The 20082-nt window shown below is 48.9% G+C and overlaps 7 protein-coding genes across 7 annotated transcripts; 3 read left to right on the top strand and 4 right to left on the bottom strand.

Moving 5' to 3' along the window:
- Window positions 1-3087: 3087 nt before the first annotated feature.
- Window positions 3088-7391, bottom strand: BDW43DRAFT_275784 (uncharacterized protein). Its single transcript, XM_032041893.1, has 5 exons — window positions 6353-7391; window positions 5261-6284; window positions 4366-5206; window positions 4097-4312; window positions 3088-4048 (listed from the first exon to the last, which is right to left on the bottom strand). The coding sequence occupies exons 1-5, from the start codon at window positions 6652-6654 to the stop codon at window positions 3171-3173; spliced, it is 3261 nt and encodes a 1086-aa protein (XP_031900504.1). The 5' UTR covers window positions 6655-7391; the 3' UTR covers window positions 3088-3170.
- A 51-nt stretch (window positions 7392-7442) lies between these two features.
- BDW43DRAFT_275781 (RNA-binding protein VTS1) lies at window positions 7443-10562 on the top strand. Its single transcript, XM_032041892.1, has 2 exons — window positions 7443-8631; window positions 8694-10562. The coding sequence occupies exons 1-2, from the start codon at window positions 8130-8132 to the stop codon at window positions 10046-10048; spliced, it is 1857 nt and encodes a 618-aa protein (XP_031900503.1). The 5' UTR covers window positions 7443-8129; the 3' UTR covers window positions 10049-10562.
- Window positions 10563-12586: 2024 nt separating this feature from the next.
- Window positions 12587-13673, top strand: BDW43DRAFT_311009 (cysteine-rich secreted protein; the record flags this gene model as incomplete). Its single annotated transcript, XM_032047098.1, has 2 exons — window positions 12587-13088; window positions 13153-13673. The coding sequence occupies 2 exons, from the start codon at window positions 12587-12589 to the stop codon at window positions 13671-13673; spliced, it is 1023 nt and encodes a 340-aa protein (XP_031900502.1).
- A 633-nt stretch (window positions 13674-14306) lies between these two features.
- On the top strand, window positions 14307-14830 carry BDW43DRAFT_311008 (EMC6 family protein; the record flags this gene model as incomplete). The annotated part of the gene is made up of 2 exons (XM_032047097.1): window positions 14307-14381; window positions 14477-14830. The coding sequence occupies 2 exons, from the start codon at window positions 14307-14309 to the stop codon at window positions 14828-14830; spliced, it is 429 nt and encodes a 142-aa protein (XP_031900501.1).
- Window positions 14757-17705, bottom strand: mfs56 (putative MFS multidrug transporter). The gene is made up of 8 exons (XM_032050582.1): window positions 17051-17705; window positions 16654-16993; window positions 16587-16599; window positions 16500-16535; window positions 16054-16450; window positions 15851-15958; window positions 15168-15790; window positions 14757-15073 (listed from the first exon to the last, which is right to left on the bottom strand). The coding sequence occupies exons 1-8, from the start codon at window positions 17421-17423 to the stop codon at window positions 14987-14989; spliced, it is 1977 nt and encodes a 658-aa protein (XP_031900500.1). The 5' UTR covers window positions 17424-17705; the 3' UTR covers window positions 14757-14986.
- Window positions 17706-18173: 468 nt separating this feature from the next.
- Window positions 18174-18709, bottom strand: BDW43DRAFT_275775 (uncharacterized protein). Its single transcript, XM_032041891.1, has one exon. It carries the CDS (start codon window positions 18612-18614, stop codon window positions 18216-18218), a length of 399 nt encoding a protein of 132 aa, XP_031900499.1. The 5' UTR covers window positions 18615-18709; the 3' UTR covers window positions 18174-18215.
- Window positions 18690-19304, bottom strand: BDW43DRAFT_275774 (NAD(P)-dependent oxidoreductase). The gene has a single exon (XM_032041890.1). The coding sequence runs from the start codon at window positions 19262-19264 to the stop codon at window positions 18905-18907; it is 360 nt and encodes a 119-aa protein (XP_031900498.1). The 5' UTR covers window positions 19265-19304; the 3' UTR covers window positions 18690-18904.
- Between the last annotated feature and the right edge of the window lie 778 nt (window positions 19305-20082).

Genomic DNA, 20082 nt, shown 5'->3' with positions numbered 1-20082 from the left:
AGAGCCGTGGTAGTGTCCTAATTGGATTTGTAGAAACAGGGTGGTTTTGAAAGGATTTGCGGATTCGATAGATTCTTTTGGATCCCATCGGAAGCCAAAAGAGACACTACTGTCCACATCCCGCACCTTTTCATCCGGCTTTATCCATTCCAAGGATCACCAATAGCAATGATCATAGGTCTTCTTCAGAAATGCCAACTCCGAGGCTTCGCTGTAGTGAGTGTGAACGCACTGTTTCCAATCTTTGAACGCCGTTAGTGAACCAACCGTATCGGGACAGCTGGGTCCAATATCCGGAATCTCGCTCACAAGAAACCCTCTTGCTTCATACATTTCGGGATCCTCGGAAACTGCGTGAACCCCGGCATCGCGGTCGTCTTAACACTCTAAAACTTTCTGTATGCGCTGACTCTACTTGATCAGTCGAGCAGACCTATCCATACTCCTGTTAATGTCATCCAGACCATTCAATGGTATCGCGGTCTGGTGCACTTTAATGACGCTCGCGTACAAATCGAATATTGGAGCGTGGTAGTCGACGGTCAAAACATGACTCCAAGGATCGTCCGCAAGACCGAGAAATCCAAAAATTTAGTCTCGGGGCTCCGCACATTTCGCATCCTGAAAGCTTTCCACGAGGAGCTCTAGTCTATATAGTCCATATCGATTCTTCCGGAGGCTGAAAACTTTCCGCACCTCGGGTGGAAATAACCCCAAGACAAAAGCTCTGACTCTATGCGATTCCAATCGTACGTTTCTGTATCGGTGCAGACTATCAGGTCATGTGCGAGGCAGGTCTCCTGCAAGATCCAGAGCCGTGTCCAATAGGATTGGCGAGAGATATCTTTCGGCTTGGGCTCTTCTATGGACCAGGGATGCTTGGCGTTGCTTGGTGCTTCTAGAACACCAAGCCAGCCGATAACTCTCTGGGCACGGGAGTATATAGATGAAGTGCATGACACTGACCTGACTGCTTCGCTCGGAGGCGTTGTCTTGATTTATACAAATTGCGTCCACCCAGAGCACTACCCGTACTTTGTCTTTTCGGAAAAAGTAGAGGGCATCATATAGATTTTCCGTGACTTGAAAACTTTGGCAATTTAATATGATCGTCTATGTGCAGATTTGTGCACCCCACGAGTACGACAGAGCTTCATACTTCGGTTTGCTAGCGAAGCTTGCTGGGGCGATATTGCAGCGGACCGCCGAACATCGGTTTGCTTGGCAAAAGCTCAAGAAGCCGTGTAGATACAGTGGAGGAATCGAGTTGATCATAGGCAAAACTCTCCAGGTCTTCGGTCCCGGGTGAACCCGGCGACCCAACCATGTAGACTAAATTCTTTGAATCTTGTGAGGTGTAGCCAAGAGAGGTACTCATCATGCACAAGTCTCTATGTGAAAGATGCTCAGCGAGTGAAGTGTTGTGAGGCTATGGTTTATAAAGCACGTAGGCGAGATTTAATCCCGATTAGGAAGACACTCCTGTCCCGCATTGATGCTTAACCCTAGAGTGACTGTTTAAAGAAGGGTTTATATTGGATCGGGAAGTAATGCTGTATACCCTTATCTATTAGAAGTAGCTGATTGATAACAATAATACTATAGAGCTTAAATTCAAATCTAGATAGGGAATCCTACATCTCGACGGTAGTTAATGAGAAGCGTCAAGACTGTCGTGAGGTGACCTCCTCTCTATATAGGTTTACAGAGAAATGAATCCCTATCCTTGCTTTCCTCAGTAGATTCTATTCTGATATATAGAATCTGAACCCCACATAAGCCATGAATCCGAGAATTGTTGGTTACACGATCCAATATGTCTGATTCGACAATATGGAGTATGATCAAGGGGGAGTGACAGTATGGAGAGGAGATAACCAATGACCCAACACCAAACCAAGAGAACAAAGAATTCGACAAGCACGATATGGGAAGAGTAATTACTAGTATTGGGTTTTCAAGTCCAACATACAGAGTTATATAAAGTGATCCCGTATCCCACACGGGAAACAAGTTATAAAACAACCACCTCACTTCTCCCAACCTTCTCTCCCTTCACCAAAACTACATAATTAATAAATAATAAAGATGCCCACTTCCACCCTTACTATTGTCCTACTCCACGGTGAATGACACACCCTCTCCTCCTACACCAAAATTACCTCCGCTCTTCAATCCCTCGGCCGCGAACCCCTCATCCCCCGTCTAAGCCTCCATGAACGGCATCTGCCTCCCCCCCCTAATGCCGACCTCTACACCGACACAACCCCCATCCGCAACTACGTCGAGAGCCTCATCGAATCCAGCCAAGAAGTTGTAGTCCTCATGCACTCCTACGGCGGCCAAGTCGGCACTGACGCCCTGGTAGGCCTGGGCGCCGAGACCAGAAGGCAAGAGGGCCGGCCGTGAGGAGTTGTCCGGTTAATCTACATCACAGGCTTTGCACTTACAGAGAACACATCCATGATTGATGGATCCCTATTGCGTTTGACTTTGCCTAAGATGATAGCTACGTCGATCGCGATCCGAAGACTCTACTTGTTGGGCCTGCTCCCGGGCTGGAGGAGAAGAAGGTCGATGCATGCGTTGCCGGGCTGGAGCGGTGGAATGGGAAATGTTTGTATCAGGGGATTCACCAGTGTGTGTGGAGGGAAATCCCCGTTTCGTACGTTTATACGACGACGGATATGGCGGTACCCTGATTATCAGAAACGGTCTGTGGAGAAGGTGAGGGAGGAGGAAAGGGAGATAGAGACTTTAACTGTAGAGTCGGGGGGGGGGAGGTGCATTGTTCTACGTTTTACTAGGGCTGCGGAGATGGCGGAGATGTCCACAGGCTGTGAGCAGAATCTGAACGATTTAATGTTTCTAATGAGTGGAGGCCACATGGGTTGGGCTAACTCTCCATGGGGAGTCTAGGTGGGGTGTGATGTCGTCTTGCATATTCGTGAAGTAGTAGGAAGCCCTTGCATGACCGCAATATACTATCTCTATGCAGAGGAAAGGGGTATGCTTCCTCTTTGTTCTGACTTTTCTCGTTACATGGACGGCTCTTGGCGTTTGCCTACTTTGTCTCTACAAATCCAGATGGAGAATGTGCTCGATGATGGTATTCTACAATAATAGTACAGTAAACGCGATCGCTACTCACTCAGAAAGGACCTCGTAAGTTATATAACTAGCCAATTCGCGGTCACGGTCTTGGCCGATTGGAAATCTCCACTCAGAGCAAAGAGGTTCTGTAGTGCCAACGCAGCCTCTGGCGAGAAGTCTTCGATAAAGGGCTCTTGTTCGGGTCCTGCGTCTCTCATGTCCACATCGCTATCCGCGCTTTGCGCCACCGGCTGGGATCCCGGCTTCGTAGCCCGTATCTCCTTCCCCAGTTCTAACACCCGCTGGTAGCCCTCTACCGCCAGATTGGATAAGCCAAGCAGGTGCCAAACTCGGGCATAGTTGAACTCCATTTCTTGTCGCTCTTGTGGAAGACTTCCCGGCTGTTCCCGAACACGTCGATATTCGTTCATGAATGCAAGCCCTTGCATGATCATAAAGTGTCGGTTTTCGGACTGACGCTTAAGGGAATGGTGAATATAACAGAGGGCAATCGAAAGAAGCACAGCGGGGTTCTGGTCGTCCAATGCATATGCACGGAAGAAGTAATTTAGAGCCGGGAGAAAGCTATTGCCAGAATAAAGGATATGACCGTACAGCACAAGAAGAGCAATGTCCATTTCATTGGCCGGAATGGGTTCTCCATTCTCATCACGCGTAGACAGGCGTGCGCGCTCCTGGTAAATCGATTCTCTTACAGGCTTGGTCGGCCGTAGGCCGGTGATTTCGTCCGGGAGCGTGTAGTCCATGGCCTTGATTTGTCGTAGCATGAATTTCATATTTGGTGATGAATGGAAGAGAGACCGATGGGGGTCGCCGCAGAGACGACTCAGCATGGAAAAAAGTCGATATGTGTCAGTTACGAACTGGTACTCTTTGATGAACCAGCGTGCCTCATTGGCAAGAGTTTCTTCGTCCTGCACCCGGAGAGCACATGCTATATCAGGTCAGCCACGGAACAGGCACGTGCAACAGGGATACTCACTGAACCAGCAAACGTGGATCAGGCGAGTGCTGGGTTTGGAATGATACCAAATGCTGGCATCTGCTGCGGCAGCAAGGGAGTCGTACGCCTCTTCCGATTCACCTTGTCCTGCCGCAATAAGGGCGTACTGTAGAAAGAGATCAAGCCACTCATCAAAAGTTATGCCGTGATAGTCGGTTGGTACAGCCCCTTGAAGAGGTTCATCGGTGACAGTCCCTACATATGTGTTAGCTGCACCAAGGTTGTGCGACCTATGAATATAGTCGTACCTAGAGACTCCTGGAGACGGCCAGCCATCTCCTGCATTTCATCCATCATTGTTCGATCTTTGGATTTGCCAGCCTTTTTATGGGCTTCTCGTGAATAGCCCAGAAACATCACATTGCGTTGTAGGGGGTAGAACACTCGGTTAGACCGGAACTCTCGTAGCAGCGCGTCGGCAATATCTAGCCAGTCCTCCGTGGCTTCGAGACCGCCAGTCTTGACCTTCGGCTGCAACTGTTGTAATTTAGTATAGAGATATCGGATATTTTCTGTCCTTTCATTCTCAGATTCTGGGGATTCTTTTCTATCGAGTACATTTGTAGGGGCACTTGTGAGCGCAGGCGCTGTAACCTCATTGCCTATAGCATTCGGCACAGCTGAACTCAAGGAAGGCACCACAATGTCACCTTCAGCCAACTTGAACTCCATTACCAACTGTTCAAGTCTTGTGTCTTTTCGTCGTCGATGACTCCGAGTCTCTTGCCTCCCAAGTAGGACGGCTTCGTTAACATACTTGAGCGCCTGTTCATTCATCCCGATACCCTCGTATAGCTTTGCCAGCTGTACACGAGATTCTATGTTTCTCGTGTCATGCTCCGCAACAGTAAGAAAGCAATTCTCGGCATCTTCGAGCCTATCCAGATGTCGACAGCAATCGCCCATTGCCATGAAAAAACTGACATCCGCATACTCTTCTGTTTGCTGAAGCGGCATGTAAAATCGGAGCGCATCATCAAACAACCCCACTTCCTTAAGTGCGTCTGCAACCTCACGAAAGAGATCCCCGTAATCGTAAAGCCGAGCTCCTGCGGACGTGTCATCCGGATTCAACCACCCGAAGTGGTGCTATAGGTTCGAGTTAGGGATAGGAGTTACGCTAAATTTTCCGTCGGCACTTACTAAAGCTTCATCCTTGTGTTCATACCCCATCCTCAAACGGAAAAGTCCAAGTTTAATGCGAAGCTCTAGAGGAAGTCCTAATCCATAGGAGTCTCGTGGCCACCGTCCCGGCTCATAGCCCTCAACTTTGATGCGTCGAGGCGAATCGTTGGCATCCCACTCGCGATCATCCTCACTGAAATCATCCCACATGGTGTCGTTTTTGCGGCCAAGGAGCCACCTGGCGAGCTTCTTCAGGGCCCAAAGTCCCTTCCCATGCTGATTCAAGTAGCCATAAAGTTCGGCATAAATATTCACATCGGACCAAGAAAACTCAGGAGCTTCTTCTGGGTCAAGAGATAGATAATATTCGACACTATCTGCCCAATGGTCAACGGCCTTCTGAACATCGTTTAGGTCAATGTAGACTTCCGCAATATGTCGCAGAGCTCGCGCATCATGCGGTATTTCCTTTAGGATCCTTTCGTACTCCGTCGCAGCTCGACCATTATGCCCTAATTCCCGGTAAATGGCCGCTCTTTGGAAACGCACATTGTAGTTCTTTGGGTTGATATCAATAACGCGACTATAGCAATAGATAACATCATTGAGTGCGCTTTGGCGATCCTCTCCAGCCCGCTCCAGGATCATCCGTGCCACTTTAGTCCAGACCGTCGGATCTTTCGGGCGCGTATGTGCACCACTAAACAGAGCCGTCAACGCTTTATCCTTGTGGCCCTGTGCCAACCAGATCTCGGATAACAGAGAATGGGCGGCAAACATCTCCGGATTGACCTGAATTGCTTGTTTTACCAACCCGATGGCACGGTCATAGTCACCATCAATAAAGGCTGAGGTAGCCTCTGAGTGCAGTATCTTGAACTCGGGGCTAGGCTCTAATGGTTTGCGGGGGCCTCGCTTGATTCCCTTACCACCACGCGCACCGAAGCGGCCTGAGAAAGGACCAGTGCCTCTATGACGCCGCCTGCGACGAGAATACGCATCATCCTCGCCTTCATCCTCTTCATCGGTTAGCTCTTCGTCACTATGTTCAGTGTTAGCTTGAAGTGGGAAAGTCAATCAAGCCAAACGAGGATCTAAATATATACTGACGTCGAGGCCTCTTCGGGAGAGAATTCATAGGTGGAGTCCTCAGCGGAATCATCGTCAATCTCAGCAAACTCTTCCTCAACATCCTCGTTTTCATCAAGTAGTGCCTCCTTCGGTAATTGTGAAGAATTGCTTGGGAATAAGTCCTTGTACAGGCGGGGGTCCAACACCGAATGGATAGGGTCGGTTTGCACCGTTGTCTGGGTGCCCTGCCACGGGTAATGTATTGCCTCATCAATGTCAGGATACCCAATGTCTCCAGCTTGGATATTATGATTGGGCTGGTTTTCTTGGGGGTAGTCCATTGTGGACAGTTAAGGAATTTGCTATCCGCCAGGATCTATAATCTTGTTTAACCCCTTTCGTAGCCAAGCGCCCATAAAAATCAGTGGATTCTCTTAGGAATCCCGGCGCACGCTTAAGGACCAATGATAGTAGAGGGGCTGGTTGCACAATAATAGTGCAAGGCCGTCATAAAAAAGGAAAAAGAGAACTTGATAATCGGAAGCGCGGCCTCAAAGATCCCGTGGACGAAGGCTGATCATAGCTCTGATTGGGGCCGAAATGAAGAATGCATCCACTTTCATTCGCGGCGTATAGAATATAATATAGATAATTGGATCCTTTCCAGATTCAATTCGTGACGTGTGAGCGGACAGGTTTCGAAAAAGAAAGAAAAAAGGGGGAAACACAAGAGATATTATGCAAAATTAAACTAAAAAAAGAGAAGAAAAGATATCAGACGCTGCCGAACTATTTTATTCAATTATAGCAACAATTAAGCGCCAGTCAAACGCTAGGAGAGGCTAGAGCAGTCTGTGCAGACGCGGACAAGGTCGCCTTGGATGGAGTCGGATTAGAATTGGAGCAATGAGAACAGAAGAAAAGAGCAAGGAAAGTAAGTGCGAATAAAGAACCCTTGTTAGTGGAGACTTTCTGATTTTGCGAAGCAACCGAGAAGATGGGAATTAATTTGGAAGAAGTTGGTCGAGAGAGTCTTGTCTCCTTCGGGAAGTCCAGTGACCGCGCCCAAACGGTAAAGCGCCGTTTCATTGACTTCTTCTCGCTTCCTTGCCTTTACTTCTTCCCATCTGCATCCGCTTCCCCATTCTTCGCTTTTTTCCTCTTATCCCTCCCCCCGTCTCTTTTTTCTTACCTTCCTTTTTCTTTTTTGATGCTTCGGGCATTCGGCTTGTTGTGTTTGACACACTATTGCAGTTGACCCTGACATCCTTTCGTTAACCCAAAAAAACCAAAAAAAAAGGAGAAAAAAGCCCACACTTCCTAATTTATACCCGTTAACGCTCCGCTTTGCCCACTCTGCGAACCCACCGAATTCTCCCTCACCCTTACGACGAAATCCTTTGATGCTCTTTCGATTCGAATCCCTCATCAGAACTCGAATCCGGTAGTGCAGCCACTGGACTGGTCTGTGCCCCGTTCATCATCGCATAAGAGTGTTTGGGTTATCACGCTTCAGAAAAGAATAAAAGTGTCTCCGTCTTTAGAGAGATTGTGCGAATTTTCTTCGGTCAAAACCGGTTTTTGTTAACGGCCGCACGACTGTCAATTTGGAGCCCCGCCTGCTCGATCAAGGCTCCTTTCGATACTACGCAAACTCAGCAGGTGCTGCAGGTGTTTTGCAGTAATATCTTATTCTTCTTCCACCTGTATTTGTTATACATCGAAGCCAGAAGGCAATAAGAAAGGAAAAAAAAAAAAGAGAGAGAAGCCTGTAGTCGGCTTTTCCTTGATCGACATCACTTTCATTTCGTGCCTCATGGCAAGTCACATCATTGGCAATCGCAATAGCACTCCGGACGCTTCCAAATCCACCCTTCGGCCCCCGTCGTCATCCCGCAACTTAGGTACGCATCAGCTTCGAGCGTCTGCCGATATGTCGGGCTTTCCGTCCCCTCTGTCGTCTCGCAGCATCCGTCCGTCGTCGGAGGTGTACTTCAATCAGCAGTCCCAGGCGTCGAACAATGCAGAGGACCCACTGGATCGTGCGGCTCAGCAGTGGCTCGCTGATATCGATCAGTACGAGACAACACTAGAAGAAATGGCGGCTGCCACGCTTGACCAGGACTTCAAGGATGAGCTCAGTGCTATCGAGCAATGGTTTCGTGTGCTCAGCGAAGCTGAACGCACCGCCGCCTTGTATGCTCTACTTCAGCAGACCACTCAGGTGCAGATCCGTTTCTTTATCCAGGTTTTGCAGCAAATGGCCAAGAGCCACCCCATGTCGGGATTGCTGTCGCCTGCGAACTTTGGAGAAAAGGGTAAGTCGGCTATTTAATACTTTGGATTGTTTTTATCAATAACATTGGTGTCTTTCGAATAGATGCTATGTCAAACCGCCTGAACGACGCGATGTCTAAATTGAACGTGGATAGCTCTCGGAACTCTCTAGGCCGTCCTCCGCCATCCCCAGGTGCCAAGCGCAACTCGGGGTTGGATTCTTCCACCATCAATGCTATGTTCCCTGATGCCGCTGCAGCCATCGCGAAGAAAAAGGCCGAGTTCACTCAGCAGACTGGCAATGCTCCTCCCTCAAACCGTAACAGTGCTGTATTTGGAGATCGGACTTCATTCGTTGCACCCACCATCTCCGCTCCGGATAACACCACGGACAACCTGGGTCAGCCCCCTGTGTCTCCATGGGCTCAACGGGGTCCCGAAAGTCAGCCTCCCATTGCTCGACCCAAGTCGTCCTCTGGCCAGCAGCCGATGGGGCAGTTTAGTCAGGCTTCCTCTGGCCTTCGTTCTCCCCTCCCCCAGACTGCAACGATTCCCGCGCCCGAAATTGAGGCTCCTCTTCTGTCGCCATACAATGTCGGGAATGCCAGCTGGGCTTCTATGACCAATACTCCAATGACAGCTACTTTTGCGCAGCAGCAACAACACCAGCAACAACAGAACTCGCAGGCTGACATGGTGGCCAATGCGACGGCGATGAAGCTGGCTGCATTGTCGACTGTGAACAACCGCATTGCGCTCGATGATGCTCGGAAATACCGCCGCGCTCGCTCTAACGACGGACAGGGGAAGAACGCCAATGTACACATCAACCAGAACATGCCTCAAGGCGGCCTCGCAAGCCCGGGTCTTCCGGGCCCCAACCACCTTGTTGCTGGACAACTATTGAACGCGCAACAGCTGGCAGCACTGCAGGCGCAACAACAGGCCGCTATGGCGGGTCGGCGGTCCCGCCCCACTTCTCCTGGAATTGCTATGCAAGGAGGCTCTCTCGGTCCAATGGGATTCACTTCCCCTCAGAACAACGGGTTCCTGGCGGCGTATGACCCGAATAATCCTCTCATGGGCAATGGGCTAGGTGCGCTTGGCATTGGACAGTTTGGACTCGGCGGTCACGAAGGATATCTTTCGGATCACTCGGAGGTCACTCGCGGTCGCTCTCCACGAGGCCGTCGTGGTAGCTCCAAGCCGCCAGAGGATCCCACCGATCCTAGTTTGTTGAAGGACATTCCCAGCTGGCTGAGGTCTCTGCGTTTGCATAAATATACGGATAATCTGAAGGATCTAAAATGGACCGAGCTGGTTGAGCTTAACGACAAAGCTCTGGAGGAGCGCGGCGTTAATGCTCTCGGCGCTAGGAACAAGATGCTCAAGGTGAGTCCATCGCCAGATGTAAATAGTACTGGAGAACTCAACACTAACAGAGCTGCAGGTCTTTGAACAGGTCAGAGAGGCCAAGAATGACGGCAAGCTCGACAATATTATGTGAAGGGGGGCGTCTTTGTTCCTCAGTCTTTGATTTTTCTCTTTTATCTTTCTTTTCTAACATTCTCTCCATTGCATTAATTTGACTAGATTGAGATTGGGCATAAGTGGCAGGATCCGATTATATCCATGAGTGATTCATTGGATGACCTTTTGAGGAGGAAAGTCGTGTACTAATCGATTCGAGACATTGTCTGATCACATATTGGATGAGTGACTGAAGCTCTGTATGTATTTGTTTGATGGATTTGGCTATTGGGCTGCCTTCAACAGTTCCGGCGGCCTTGACGCATATGGGAGGCCCGGTTGTGTCCCAGGTGTAACGAGGCCAGGAAAATGGTTTATGACAAGAATGAGGCTTGACTGATTGGCTTGAAGCTTTGATGTTATGTTAGGTATATTACTGATTAATTAACGACTACCATCTATACGGGGTGAAGTGATTCCATACTATACATACCATGCTTCCACACTGTCGACCCATCCCTGTCGACTTAGAGAATATAAAAGACCTTCTCACACGGATATCACTTTCTTTTGTCGCATCCAATCCATTCTGACTGACTCTCGAATCGAACCGAGAAAGCACATAGCCCGTTTATTGCTTACTGCCCTTCTTTGCTCCTTCTTGAGTGCAGTGGTATAGTGGGTATGCCCAAACGACGACACCTACGACAAAACACCTGTCGCAAAAGCGAACCTCCAAGGACTTGTACATATTGGGGGACTCAAAAGTCCGCTGTAGCGAAGGCGCATTTATGATGTGTCACAGGCACTATCTCAGCCAAACCATTCACTTGCCGCCCTCGAGTAGCTCATACTTGTAGGCTTTTCTTTGGTTCCAATAGCCTACCCGGTCTTTATTCAGAAACACGATATGCTGCAGAGCAGCAATAGGGCTCCCATCCTCTGGTAAACTACCTGCTGCTTTCAGTTTCCTCCGTGGACATAGGTAAGCAAGATAGATTTTCCGGACCTGCAGACCAGCGCTAGGGCTTACCTCTGCGTCCTTACTAGGTATACTGGCACAGTTATAGGATAATTAAGGAGCTATTTAAATCAAGGCGATATATCTCGAAACGGTCAATAATTTAACTGTCCCATTGAACGACGTTTGTCAAATGTCGTACCTTTGGTGTATATTACCGGATAGTCTTAGAGACAATAACTAATTATTAGATACGACCAATGCTACCTTTCTTAATCAAGCTATAGACTTACCCAGGTGATGGGACTGTAATTGGCCTCTTGGGTCAGTTGCAGAAATTAGGGCATATACCCCACCGTCAATAAGCTTGACTCATGACTGACGGCAAGTCACAAATAGATACTCATCCTTTAGCTAGCCTCGAATGCAACTGCAGCGACAATCACTGCATGTGCCAAACCATTACCTCGAATAGGATGACTTTGGCAACTCCACTACCTTCATTCTCTGCAGGGATCCCGCCCCGTAAGCGGGATCTACAATTTGGCAGGAAAAGGGTCACTTGCGGGATGCGGGATCTGGACCCCAGTTTCCCCGAGCAATAGCACAACGTGGGGTATGTAAATGCGGCGATTACCGAAGCTAACTGCAGCCATGTTTTACTTCCAACCAGTCAACAAACGGTCCGTTCCTGCCGATGCACGCCACAGAAGGTATTGGTTTACGGATGCTGAACCAGTTCATGTGCTGAGACCTCAGCTTTCTCATTGGACCGTGCTCTGCATGCCTCCATCCAAGAATGTATATGTGTTCCTGCTACTATTGGGGTAGTTGTGCGACGTGATATCCTTGGCTCATGGGAATGTACTAGTCTTGTGACGCCTTCTAAGAAGGGAGAGAGACGTTGAGGCTATTAGCGATCGAAGCTTGATGTTAAACATTATGAAGGTAAGATGTCAACTTGACATGATGCTATGCGCAAGCTTTTTTATTACGTATACTGATACCACTGTAGAGACCACGCTGCGGTAGGTATTCCCGACCTCTTCTCTAAGTTGATCGTAGTATCGTAGTAGGGGAGCTTATACTGATCTAGATCTCGAGAAGAATCCTTCGGCTTAGGTCGTGACCTTAGCCGGACCCATCTTCCAGGCCCCCTGTTGTCCTCATCAAGTACATACCCCTGTGATAGTGACAAATCGAGGGGCAGTGGCTTGCTGAACGAAGTCAAAGGCCCTGCAGTCAGTCTAACTAGTGGTGTACTTGATTGGTTACTGTCGTTTATCTCTTGTCATATACCAGAGACGAGACACACTGAGCTCGCTAGGGGTATGTCGCCTGACCCGATGATGAGGGATTTCGTTCTGTTCCTTTGGTTACTGAGGGTGGTGGGATATTGCGGAGCTGAAAGACTGGCCAGGAGACATCTCGTCCGCAACAATCCCAAGTGTTGGGTCTCTTAAACATATAAGAAGGGGCGTCAAGTTCAGCTCGATCAAGTCTACAACTCAAATCATCAGTTTCAATCATTACTTCTATCAGCAATTCACATTCAATCCTTCAAGATGAAGTCCGTTCAACTTAGCCTGCTGGCTCTTCTCTTCCAGGCCTCTTCCATTCAGGCCAAGGGGTACAAGAAGAACATCCCGACGTACGAAGTTGGCCCTGATGCGGTCATCACCGGCAACACGATCGTGTACAATGACCCTGACTGCGACCCGGGTTTTCAGTGCAAGTTAACCAAGACCTGCACCTTACCGCTTGGCTCTGTTCCCACCCTTACCAGCGACAAGAAGTACTTTGCCTGCTGTCTGCCGGGGCTGAATCTTCTCGGTAGTCCTGAGACAGCATTCGACTGCTGTGCTGTAGGCCATGGCATTGCTGGCTCCCCCGAAGTCGGATACAGGTGCTGCCCAACCGGGCAGACCTATGACGGTCTGATCTGCAAGCCAGTGTGCCAGAATGGCAAGGTCCTTGTCGACGGCAAGTGTGTCTGCCCTAAAGGCACCGTTGAAGGCCCGAACGGGACCTGCCGGGAGGAAATCTGCACTTCCGGATTGGCATCTGGTAAGCTCCTGCAACACGAAATCCCCCTCACTCTAACTGCCTACTCACAGCCACTTTTCACTAGGCAAATGTTACACCTTCACCGCGCCCAACGGCAATACCCTAGGCTCTGGTGAGGACGGAATCTACTACGCCCGCCCTGACGACATGAACTTCCACTATGGCAAGTTCCAGCTCTGCCTTGACGAGAAATGCGCCGCTGGAACACCTATCAACCCCCAGGATGGAGTGTACATTCGGGACCTTTACGGCGACGTCAAAACCGGCGCGAATAAAGGCCAATGGCTCAATAACGCCAAGGATGGTGCCCACATCGGCAAGACCAAGGACTTTGCCTCCGCTGGCAAATTCTCCTTGAGCAAATGGCCTTGCGGCAAGTACTGTCTTGGAGGAGTCGAGTGGGGAGTTGGTCCCGCTTGTCCATCTCAAACCCCGGCGATTACCTTCTTCTCGCAGGATCCACAGATGTGCACGGCATTTGATCTTACTGAAATTCCTTGTGATATTAAAGCTCCCGCCAATAACTGTATCTGGAAGAGTGGGAAGAATCAGTGCTGTGGTAAGGTTGATTGCAGTCAGTTGTGATTGACTACGGGAAGTCAGACTGGAGCACTTACGGGCGTTGTAACTGGTGGACAGAACGTGGATAAGTAGTTGGATGTTTTTGGATATTAGTTGTGGTTAGATGTTGTTTATAGCAATTGAGATATTACTTCTTTTGATCTGTAGCTTTCGTGGTAACATGCCAGGCAAGTGTCTCCGAATATTAAAGGCATTGTCACTAAGATAAACTATGCATCTTTATACATATCTGCTTCAGTATCTACTACCTCACCTGCTTATGACGGACTATGAAATCACAGTAATTTTTAGTCCCAACCCCAGCGCCTCCAACAACAATGGCTTCCCAACTCAAGCCCTAACCAGCCTAAGGCATCCCATAGATATCCCAATGACTAAGCAAACCCCCAGACCCCATAGGCGGCATCCCACGGCAGAATACACACCACCTCCATCATCGTGATTATCCCGAGCTTCAAATCTCACAATTGCGATCTCTCCCCAGTCCCTTTGACCAATTGCAGTACCAAAACGCACATTGACAAAGCGGACCCGACGATTCTCCAAGAAATAAATATCAGAAAACACGTCCCTGCCACAAATTCACACAAATAAAGAACAACAAACCAAACTCAAGAACAGAAAAGAAACACCAAAATGCCGCTAACAAAACAAGAAATATCCCTCCTAATCAATCCGCTCGTCCCAGAGTCCGTCCAGCATAATAACCGAGTATGTCCCTGGACTCCAACCAAGCTATACAGCACATAGACCACGCAAACCATTTCAAAGAAAAAAGGATAGAATAGCTAACGGAACCAACCCAGATCCTCTCGAACCTCCACTCCATCACCTCTTTCCTCCTGGGTCTAACGGCCGGAATCCTCGCCCTGCAGTCCGCAACGGGGTTCCTGTTCTATCTAGCCGGCACGATCGTTGTTTCGGGCGTTTTCCACATCTTCTTGCTTTACCGGTCAAATGGGCAGGGGTCGGGAGTCTTCTTTCCCGGGCCGAACGTGGGCGAGATCGAGGGGATTGATGCGAATGGGATGGTGTGGGGTGGTAGGCAGATGAGGAGGAAGGGTTCGTGGAGAGATGTGTGGCTTGGGGGTGGGGTTTTCGGGGAGGCACTGTCTGGGTTTGTGCTTGGGTGGGCTGGTGTTGGGGGTGTTTTGAGGTGATCCTTTTTTCCCCTATTGTTTTTGCAGTGAGGGTTAATGTTAAGGGGATGGGTTATGTGGTGCTTCATTTAGGAGAATGTGTTTTCTTTTTTTCATGGTGCTATTGTCTATATTATATCTATCTATCTATTTGGTATCCAATCAATATAAAGGATATTATGAGTTGTTATCGTGGTTGGACGACTTCCCAGTCTCTGCAGGTGGTAACGTCCTGTTAGTTTTCTTATATGTGTCGATATTACCCTAGGAAGCATAAAGTAGTTAGCGATGGGAAGCCGAAATTAGAACAACTGAGACGAGGAAACGAAGAAAAGAAAAGAAAAGAAAAGAACATTACCTTCCATAAAGCCCACAGATACGGCACATAAATCACCTCACTATGCCTTTCCCCATCGCTCGCATCTCTCTCCTCATCCTCCACCCCAGGCCTAACCCACACATTCCCAACCAACAACCCCGTCACCAAACTCACCCCCATAACCGGCAATATAGCAATAAAAGCCCACATAATGGCCTCCTTCCCAGCGCCCCTAACCGCCCTCTGCGCCTCCGCCGACAAACCCTCAACAACCGCCAAAGATCCCGTATCATGAACATCAATCGCCCCCCCATTCGAACCTAAGACCACCAACCCCCCCGCAAACTTATTATTGAAAACACTCCCCATAATAGTCAAACAGAGGGTCCCGCCGAACGGCTGCGCAAACCGCATCAGTGACTGCGCGGGCGCGATCTTCTCCGGCCACACGCCCACCATGTGCAGCGTGGCCGGCATGAAGCGGAGGCCTGTTCCGACGCCGGTAAGGGCCATCATAGCGTTGATGACGGGGGTGTTTTGGGTGCCGATGGCATAGACGAGGATGGCGAGGCCGGCGGTGCTGATTATTGTGCCGAGGTTGAGGGGGAAGAAGGTCTGCGCGGGCCAGACGTTACACATGAAGACGGCGATGTAGACACCCGCTAGGTGGTTGGATTAGTATTTGGAGTGTTTTTGCGGGTGGATAGGGAGGAAGTGCATACCGCCCATGCCGGGGATGTAGTAGAGGAGTTGAATGCCTGCTTTTGAGGCTGGGTAGGCTTCTACGAGGGAAAAGTAGATACCGATGTAGTAGAAGATGGAGTACATTGCTGTTGATGTTAGGGCTGTTGGGATTGATAACGGGAGGTGCTTGGGGAAGGAGAGGGGCGGGGGGGGGGGGGGGGGGGGGGGGGGGGGGGTTTACCTGCTCCGGTGGAGAACTGGACGATGGCGAGCCAGATTGTGTCAGTTCGGGTGAACATACCGTAGGGAAGCATGGCTACTTGTTTTGGGAATGTGCGGGCGAAGATACGACCTGGTTCAAGGAAGTACTCATAAATGAAGAATAGTACGAAGCAGATGCTGCCTATTATTAGTGGGGTGAGGACTTGAGGTGCGGACCAGGCATAGCTGGCTCCTCCCCAGGCGGTGGCTAGGATGATGAGCCCGACGCCGAAGAGGAAGAGGATTGAGCCGATGATGTCGACGGTTGCGAGGGCGGGGAGGATCCCTGATAGGCGAGAGCCCTTCTTGAACATTGTCCCTTCGACGAGGTCATTGCGCAGGAGTATGAAGACTAGTATATGGGAGACCACGGCGATCTGAGGCGATATTAGCGTTTACATCTTGAACAAAGAGGGTCAGCCGTACAGGTATGGATATTACGAAGCAGTATCTCCAGTTGGCCTGATCCAGTTAGTCCCTAGTGTATAGTTTTTAATCCTATAGATGCCTCACATCTGTTAAGTAGCTAGTAACCGTCAGCAAGATACTATGTATGGTCAAGATGACTTGGTTATCTTACCCTCCAACGGTTGGTCCGACGGCGTAGCCTATACCAGCGACAAGGGAGAAGAGGGATTTAGTCTTTGCGCTTTCCTTCAGGGACACTTTGTCTGAGAGGATAATCATCACCACGTTCATCAACCCGGCATCGCTGACACCCTGCAGGGCTCTTCCTAGGAGAAGCATCCCCCATGTCTGTGCAGCTGCGCACAGCACACTTCCAATGATCATTAAAAACAGAGAGAGATGGAGAGTCTCGCCACGCCCGAAGACATCGGCAAACTGACCGAAGATGGGAATAAAGGTGGTGGAGGTCAATGTGAAAGCCGTCACAATCCAATTCAGCTCATCAAACTCGTCTAGAGCAATAACTGTCAGCAATTTTACCCGATCAACAATGAATAAAGGGGGCGCACTAAAGTGAGAGGCTATAGATGGTAGCGCCGTAGCAACAATTGTGAGGTCCAACGTTGCCAGTATAAACGGTAGGGACAGTCCAGCGATAAGCTTCCATCGGTAGACACGAGCGTCATACTTCTGCTTCTTGCAAGCGTGGCACTTTTCGTTGCCCTTTGGCAAGTCCTGAGATACTAGAACCCTGTCCTCTTCTGTTGTTGAAGCTGTTGTAGTCCTATGATATTCAGCAGATCCCCTACTTGCAAGTTCAACCTGAAATGGCCGCGAGTGTGGACAAGCAGCTTTCTTTGTGAACAGCTTTGGGGAGTCATTATTCGGGCTCCGATGCCTGGATTTCATCTTTCGATGGATGTATTTTGCCGCTACAAACATGTCGATAGGTTTCGGATCTGGAAAATTGAATTGGGCGAGAGAAGCCCAGAAGTGATCCGACTGTTGTATTTATATTCCCTTCGAAACCTCTGAGGCCATTATTAAAATCAACATAGATTGAAGAAGATAGGGCATGCTTTGCGGGCTGTGTCAGCATCAGCCACAGCATCGAGGCTTCAAGCTCAATGATGGCGGTTGGATTGGTCCATAAGGAACAGTTACCGGATACGATCTTGACAAATTCGGAAAGTACCGCGATGATCCAATCCATGATGCTTCCACGACCTAAGCCTAGGTAAGAAAATGGAGTGGAATCTGTTTGCCTGGACCATGTTCAAGCTTCTGCGGAATATCTCCGAAGCACAGCCCCATCGGGTGATCCATAATCACGAAGTAAGATGTTGCCCTACAAGCAAAGGATAACCACTGCCATTGGTTGATGGAGTCGAAATCTTGAAGTTGACATCATCTACTAGGCAGAGTATCATGTTCTCGGCTCGTATTGGCCTGACCTTCCATGATGCACCATCCAGCTGACGATTTGGTTGATGATTTATATGGCAGCCTGAGGCAGAAAATAGGGTATCAACGTCCCGTGATTTAACAGAACTATGCTTGTCTAATGATAATGAAGTGTCTACTAGTTCCTAGTAGTAAACAATACATACTCTGGTGTTTTATCATTATAACCCCACATCAGTAGTACTGCTCGTAGCGTTAAATTAATTAACTGGGAACGCCAACCTCTATATCAGACTATATCAACCTATCCTCCGTTACCTTACGCTATTCTCATCCTCTCCAATCTCCGCAAATGAGGCATATGAACTTGTGAATGTATTGTCTGTAAGTTAAACATGGTACCAAGCAGATAATAGCTACGAGAGCGTATTTTCTGCAATGGTTCCTATCAAACACATACCCGTTACTTAGACTCTGTATCACCCTCCAAAGGCCATCATCCCAACAAAGCATAGATTTCTCTCTCATGCCTCCTTTGAAAGCACTTTCATAAACAGCAACCATGTCCTCATTCTCCAGCCCAGCCTCAACAGCCCTCCCATATAACTCCCCACACAACGCTATAAGTGGCGCCTCAGCATCAACCTCCCCAGCCGCACCTCGAATAAGCTCCGTAATATTAAAACAATCCCTAACCGTCGCCTGAGCCCCCCAGTGCCCCATCGCCATCTTCTCAACCTTAAGACCAGAATACGGCGACGCCAAAGACCCCGCCCCAAGGACTCTCCCAAACGCCTTCAGATCCAGCCCTGCGCGCTCGCCAGATTCACAGACTCGGCCAGCCCAACCGTCATCGTAATAAGATACAGGTTCACCGCATACTTCATCGTAAGCCCAAATCCAATCGGCCCGGAGTAAACGGCCGCAGCTGTCAGCGGCTTCATGGCGGGTCTGACCCACTCGACGACCACCGGGTCCCCGGCTAGCATACCTACGAGTCGGCCCTGTTCTACGGGAAACTAACTGCCGCTCACGGGCATTTCGATGAAGTGGACGCCTACGGCATGGACTTGCGAGGCGAGGCAGTGGCTGCATTCGACTGTGACTGAGCTGGTGTTGATGAGGGTTTTCCCGCGCAGGGCGGATTTGAACTCAGGGGTGAGGATGGATTCGACGGCGGGGCCGTCGAAGAGCATGGTGAAGATTATGTCGGATTGGGAGGCGACCTTTGCTGGGGTTTCGCCGATTGTGAGGCCCTTTTGTCGCAAAGGGGTACATTTTGAGGGGGAGCGGTTCCAGATGGTGACTGGGAATTGGCGGGAGAGGTTGAGGGCCATGGGTGTGCCCATTGTTCCTAGACCAAGGAAACTGAGGCGCATTTTGGGTATACGAGGAAGGTTCGGGGTATCTTTCTAGAAGCGATGGTTAGTTTTTTGTTTTTGTTTTTTTTCTATCTGGCAGGGGTCTGGTTATAGGGTATAGCTTGGTGTGGAAGATGTAGATAGCTACAATGCGGACATGAGGGTCCTATACACAGGACTGGCGGTTATCCGCGGCATCATCTCTAGTTCAGATATAAGAGTGCCACGAAGAAGTGATCACGTATTTTAGCTCTATCCTAGTCCTGTCTAATTAAAGTACCCTGGGGTTTTCGAATATTTGACAGGGATAAGAGGCCCGCAGTTTGCGTCGGGTTGCAAGGGCTTTAGTTACTACTAGAGGATACCACTAGCGTATATCCGATCTGTATGCAAGCTTGGTCCTATAGTAGGGATTAGGGCATCGTATATTGACAGGAAACAAAGATATCCTATTACTACTGCTAGCCTGCTACAGTATGGATTTGTTTTCTTTCTTTTTTTTTTTTTTTTAAAGAAAAAGGGAATTAAAACTCTTTGTCTTTGTCTTTTTCTTTTCTTTCCTTTTTTTTTTTTTTTTTTTTTTTTTTTTTTTTTTTTTTTTTTTTTATTTTTTTTTTTTTTTTTTTTTTTTTTTATTAGAAACACTATAGAATTTAGATAGAGACATCCGATCTTGTGCTTTTACAGTGTATATACATACATCACGTTCATAGTAAACGAACAAGTGCCTCGGGCCTACTTTACCACGTCGTGAATATTAAGTTACACGCAACCCGGAAGATAAACCAAATAAATCCCCGAGGAATGGAATGAATGTATGTCCAACGTTTCATGAG

Source organism: Aspergillus alliaceus (assembly GCF_009176365.1).
Source record: "Aspergillus alliaceus strain CBS 536.65 unplaced genomic scaffold BDW43scaffold_21, whole genome shotgun sequence".
Lineage (NCBI taxonomy): Eukaryota > Fungi > Ascomycota > Eurotiomycetes > Eurotiales > Aspergillaceae > Aspergillus > Aspergillus alliaceus.
The sequence above is the reverse complement of the archived record's forward strand: the minus strand, read 5'-3'. Positions and strand labels throughout refer to the sequence as shown.

Coding starts and splice junctions, on each gene's coding strand:
- BDW43DRAFT_275784 (XM_032041893.1), bottom strand. CDS start 6,654: ATGGACTACCCCCAAGAAAACCAGCCCAATCATAATATCCAAGCTGGA. Junction 6,285..6,352: donor TCTCCCGAAGAGGCCTCGAC/GTCAGTATATAT, acceptor CACTGAACATAG/TGACGAAGAGCTAACCGATG. Junction 4,313..4,365: donor CCGTCTCCAGGAGTCTCTAG/GTACGACTATAT, acceptor ACACATATGTAG/GGACTGTCACCGATGAACCT.
- BDW43DRAFT_275774 (XM_032041890.1), bottom strand. CDS start 19,264: ATGCGCCTCAGTTTCCTTGGTCTAGGAACAATGGGCACACCCATGGCC.
- BDW43DRAFT_275775 (XM_032041891.1), bottom strand. CDS start 18,614: ATGGCGATGGGGCACTGGGGGGCTCAGGCGACGGTTAGGGATTGTTTT.
- BDW43DRAFT_275781 (XM_032041892.1), top strand. CDS start 8,130: ATGGCAAGTCACATCATTGGCAATCGCAATAGCACTCCGGACGCTTCC. Junction 8,632..8,693: donor TGCGAACTTTGGAGAAAAGG/GTAAGTCGGCTA, acceptor TCTTTCGAATAG/ATGCTATGTCAAACCGCCTG.
- mfs56 (XM_032050582.1), bottom strand. CDS start 17,423: ATGTTTGTAGCGGCAAAATACATCCATCGAAAGATGAAATCCAGGCAT. Junction 15,959..16,053: donor CCAGTTCTCCACCGGAGCAG/GTAAACCCCCCC, acceptor TAACATCAACAG/CAATGTACTCCATCTTCTAC. Junction 15,074..15,167: donor ATCTGTGGGCTTTATGGAAG/GTAATGTTCTTT, acceptor TATGCTTCCTAG/GGTAATATCGACACATATAA.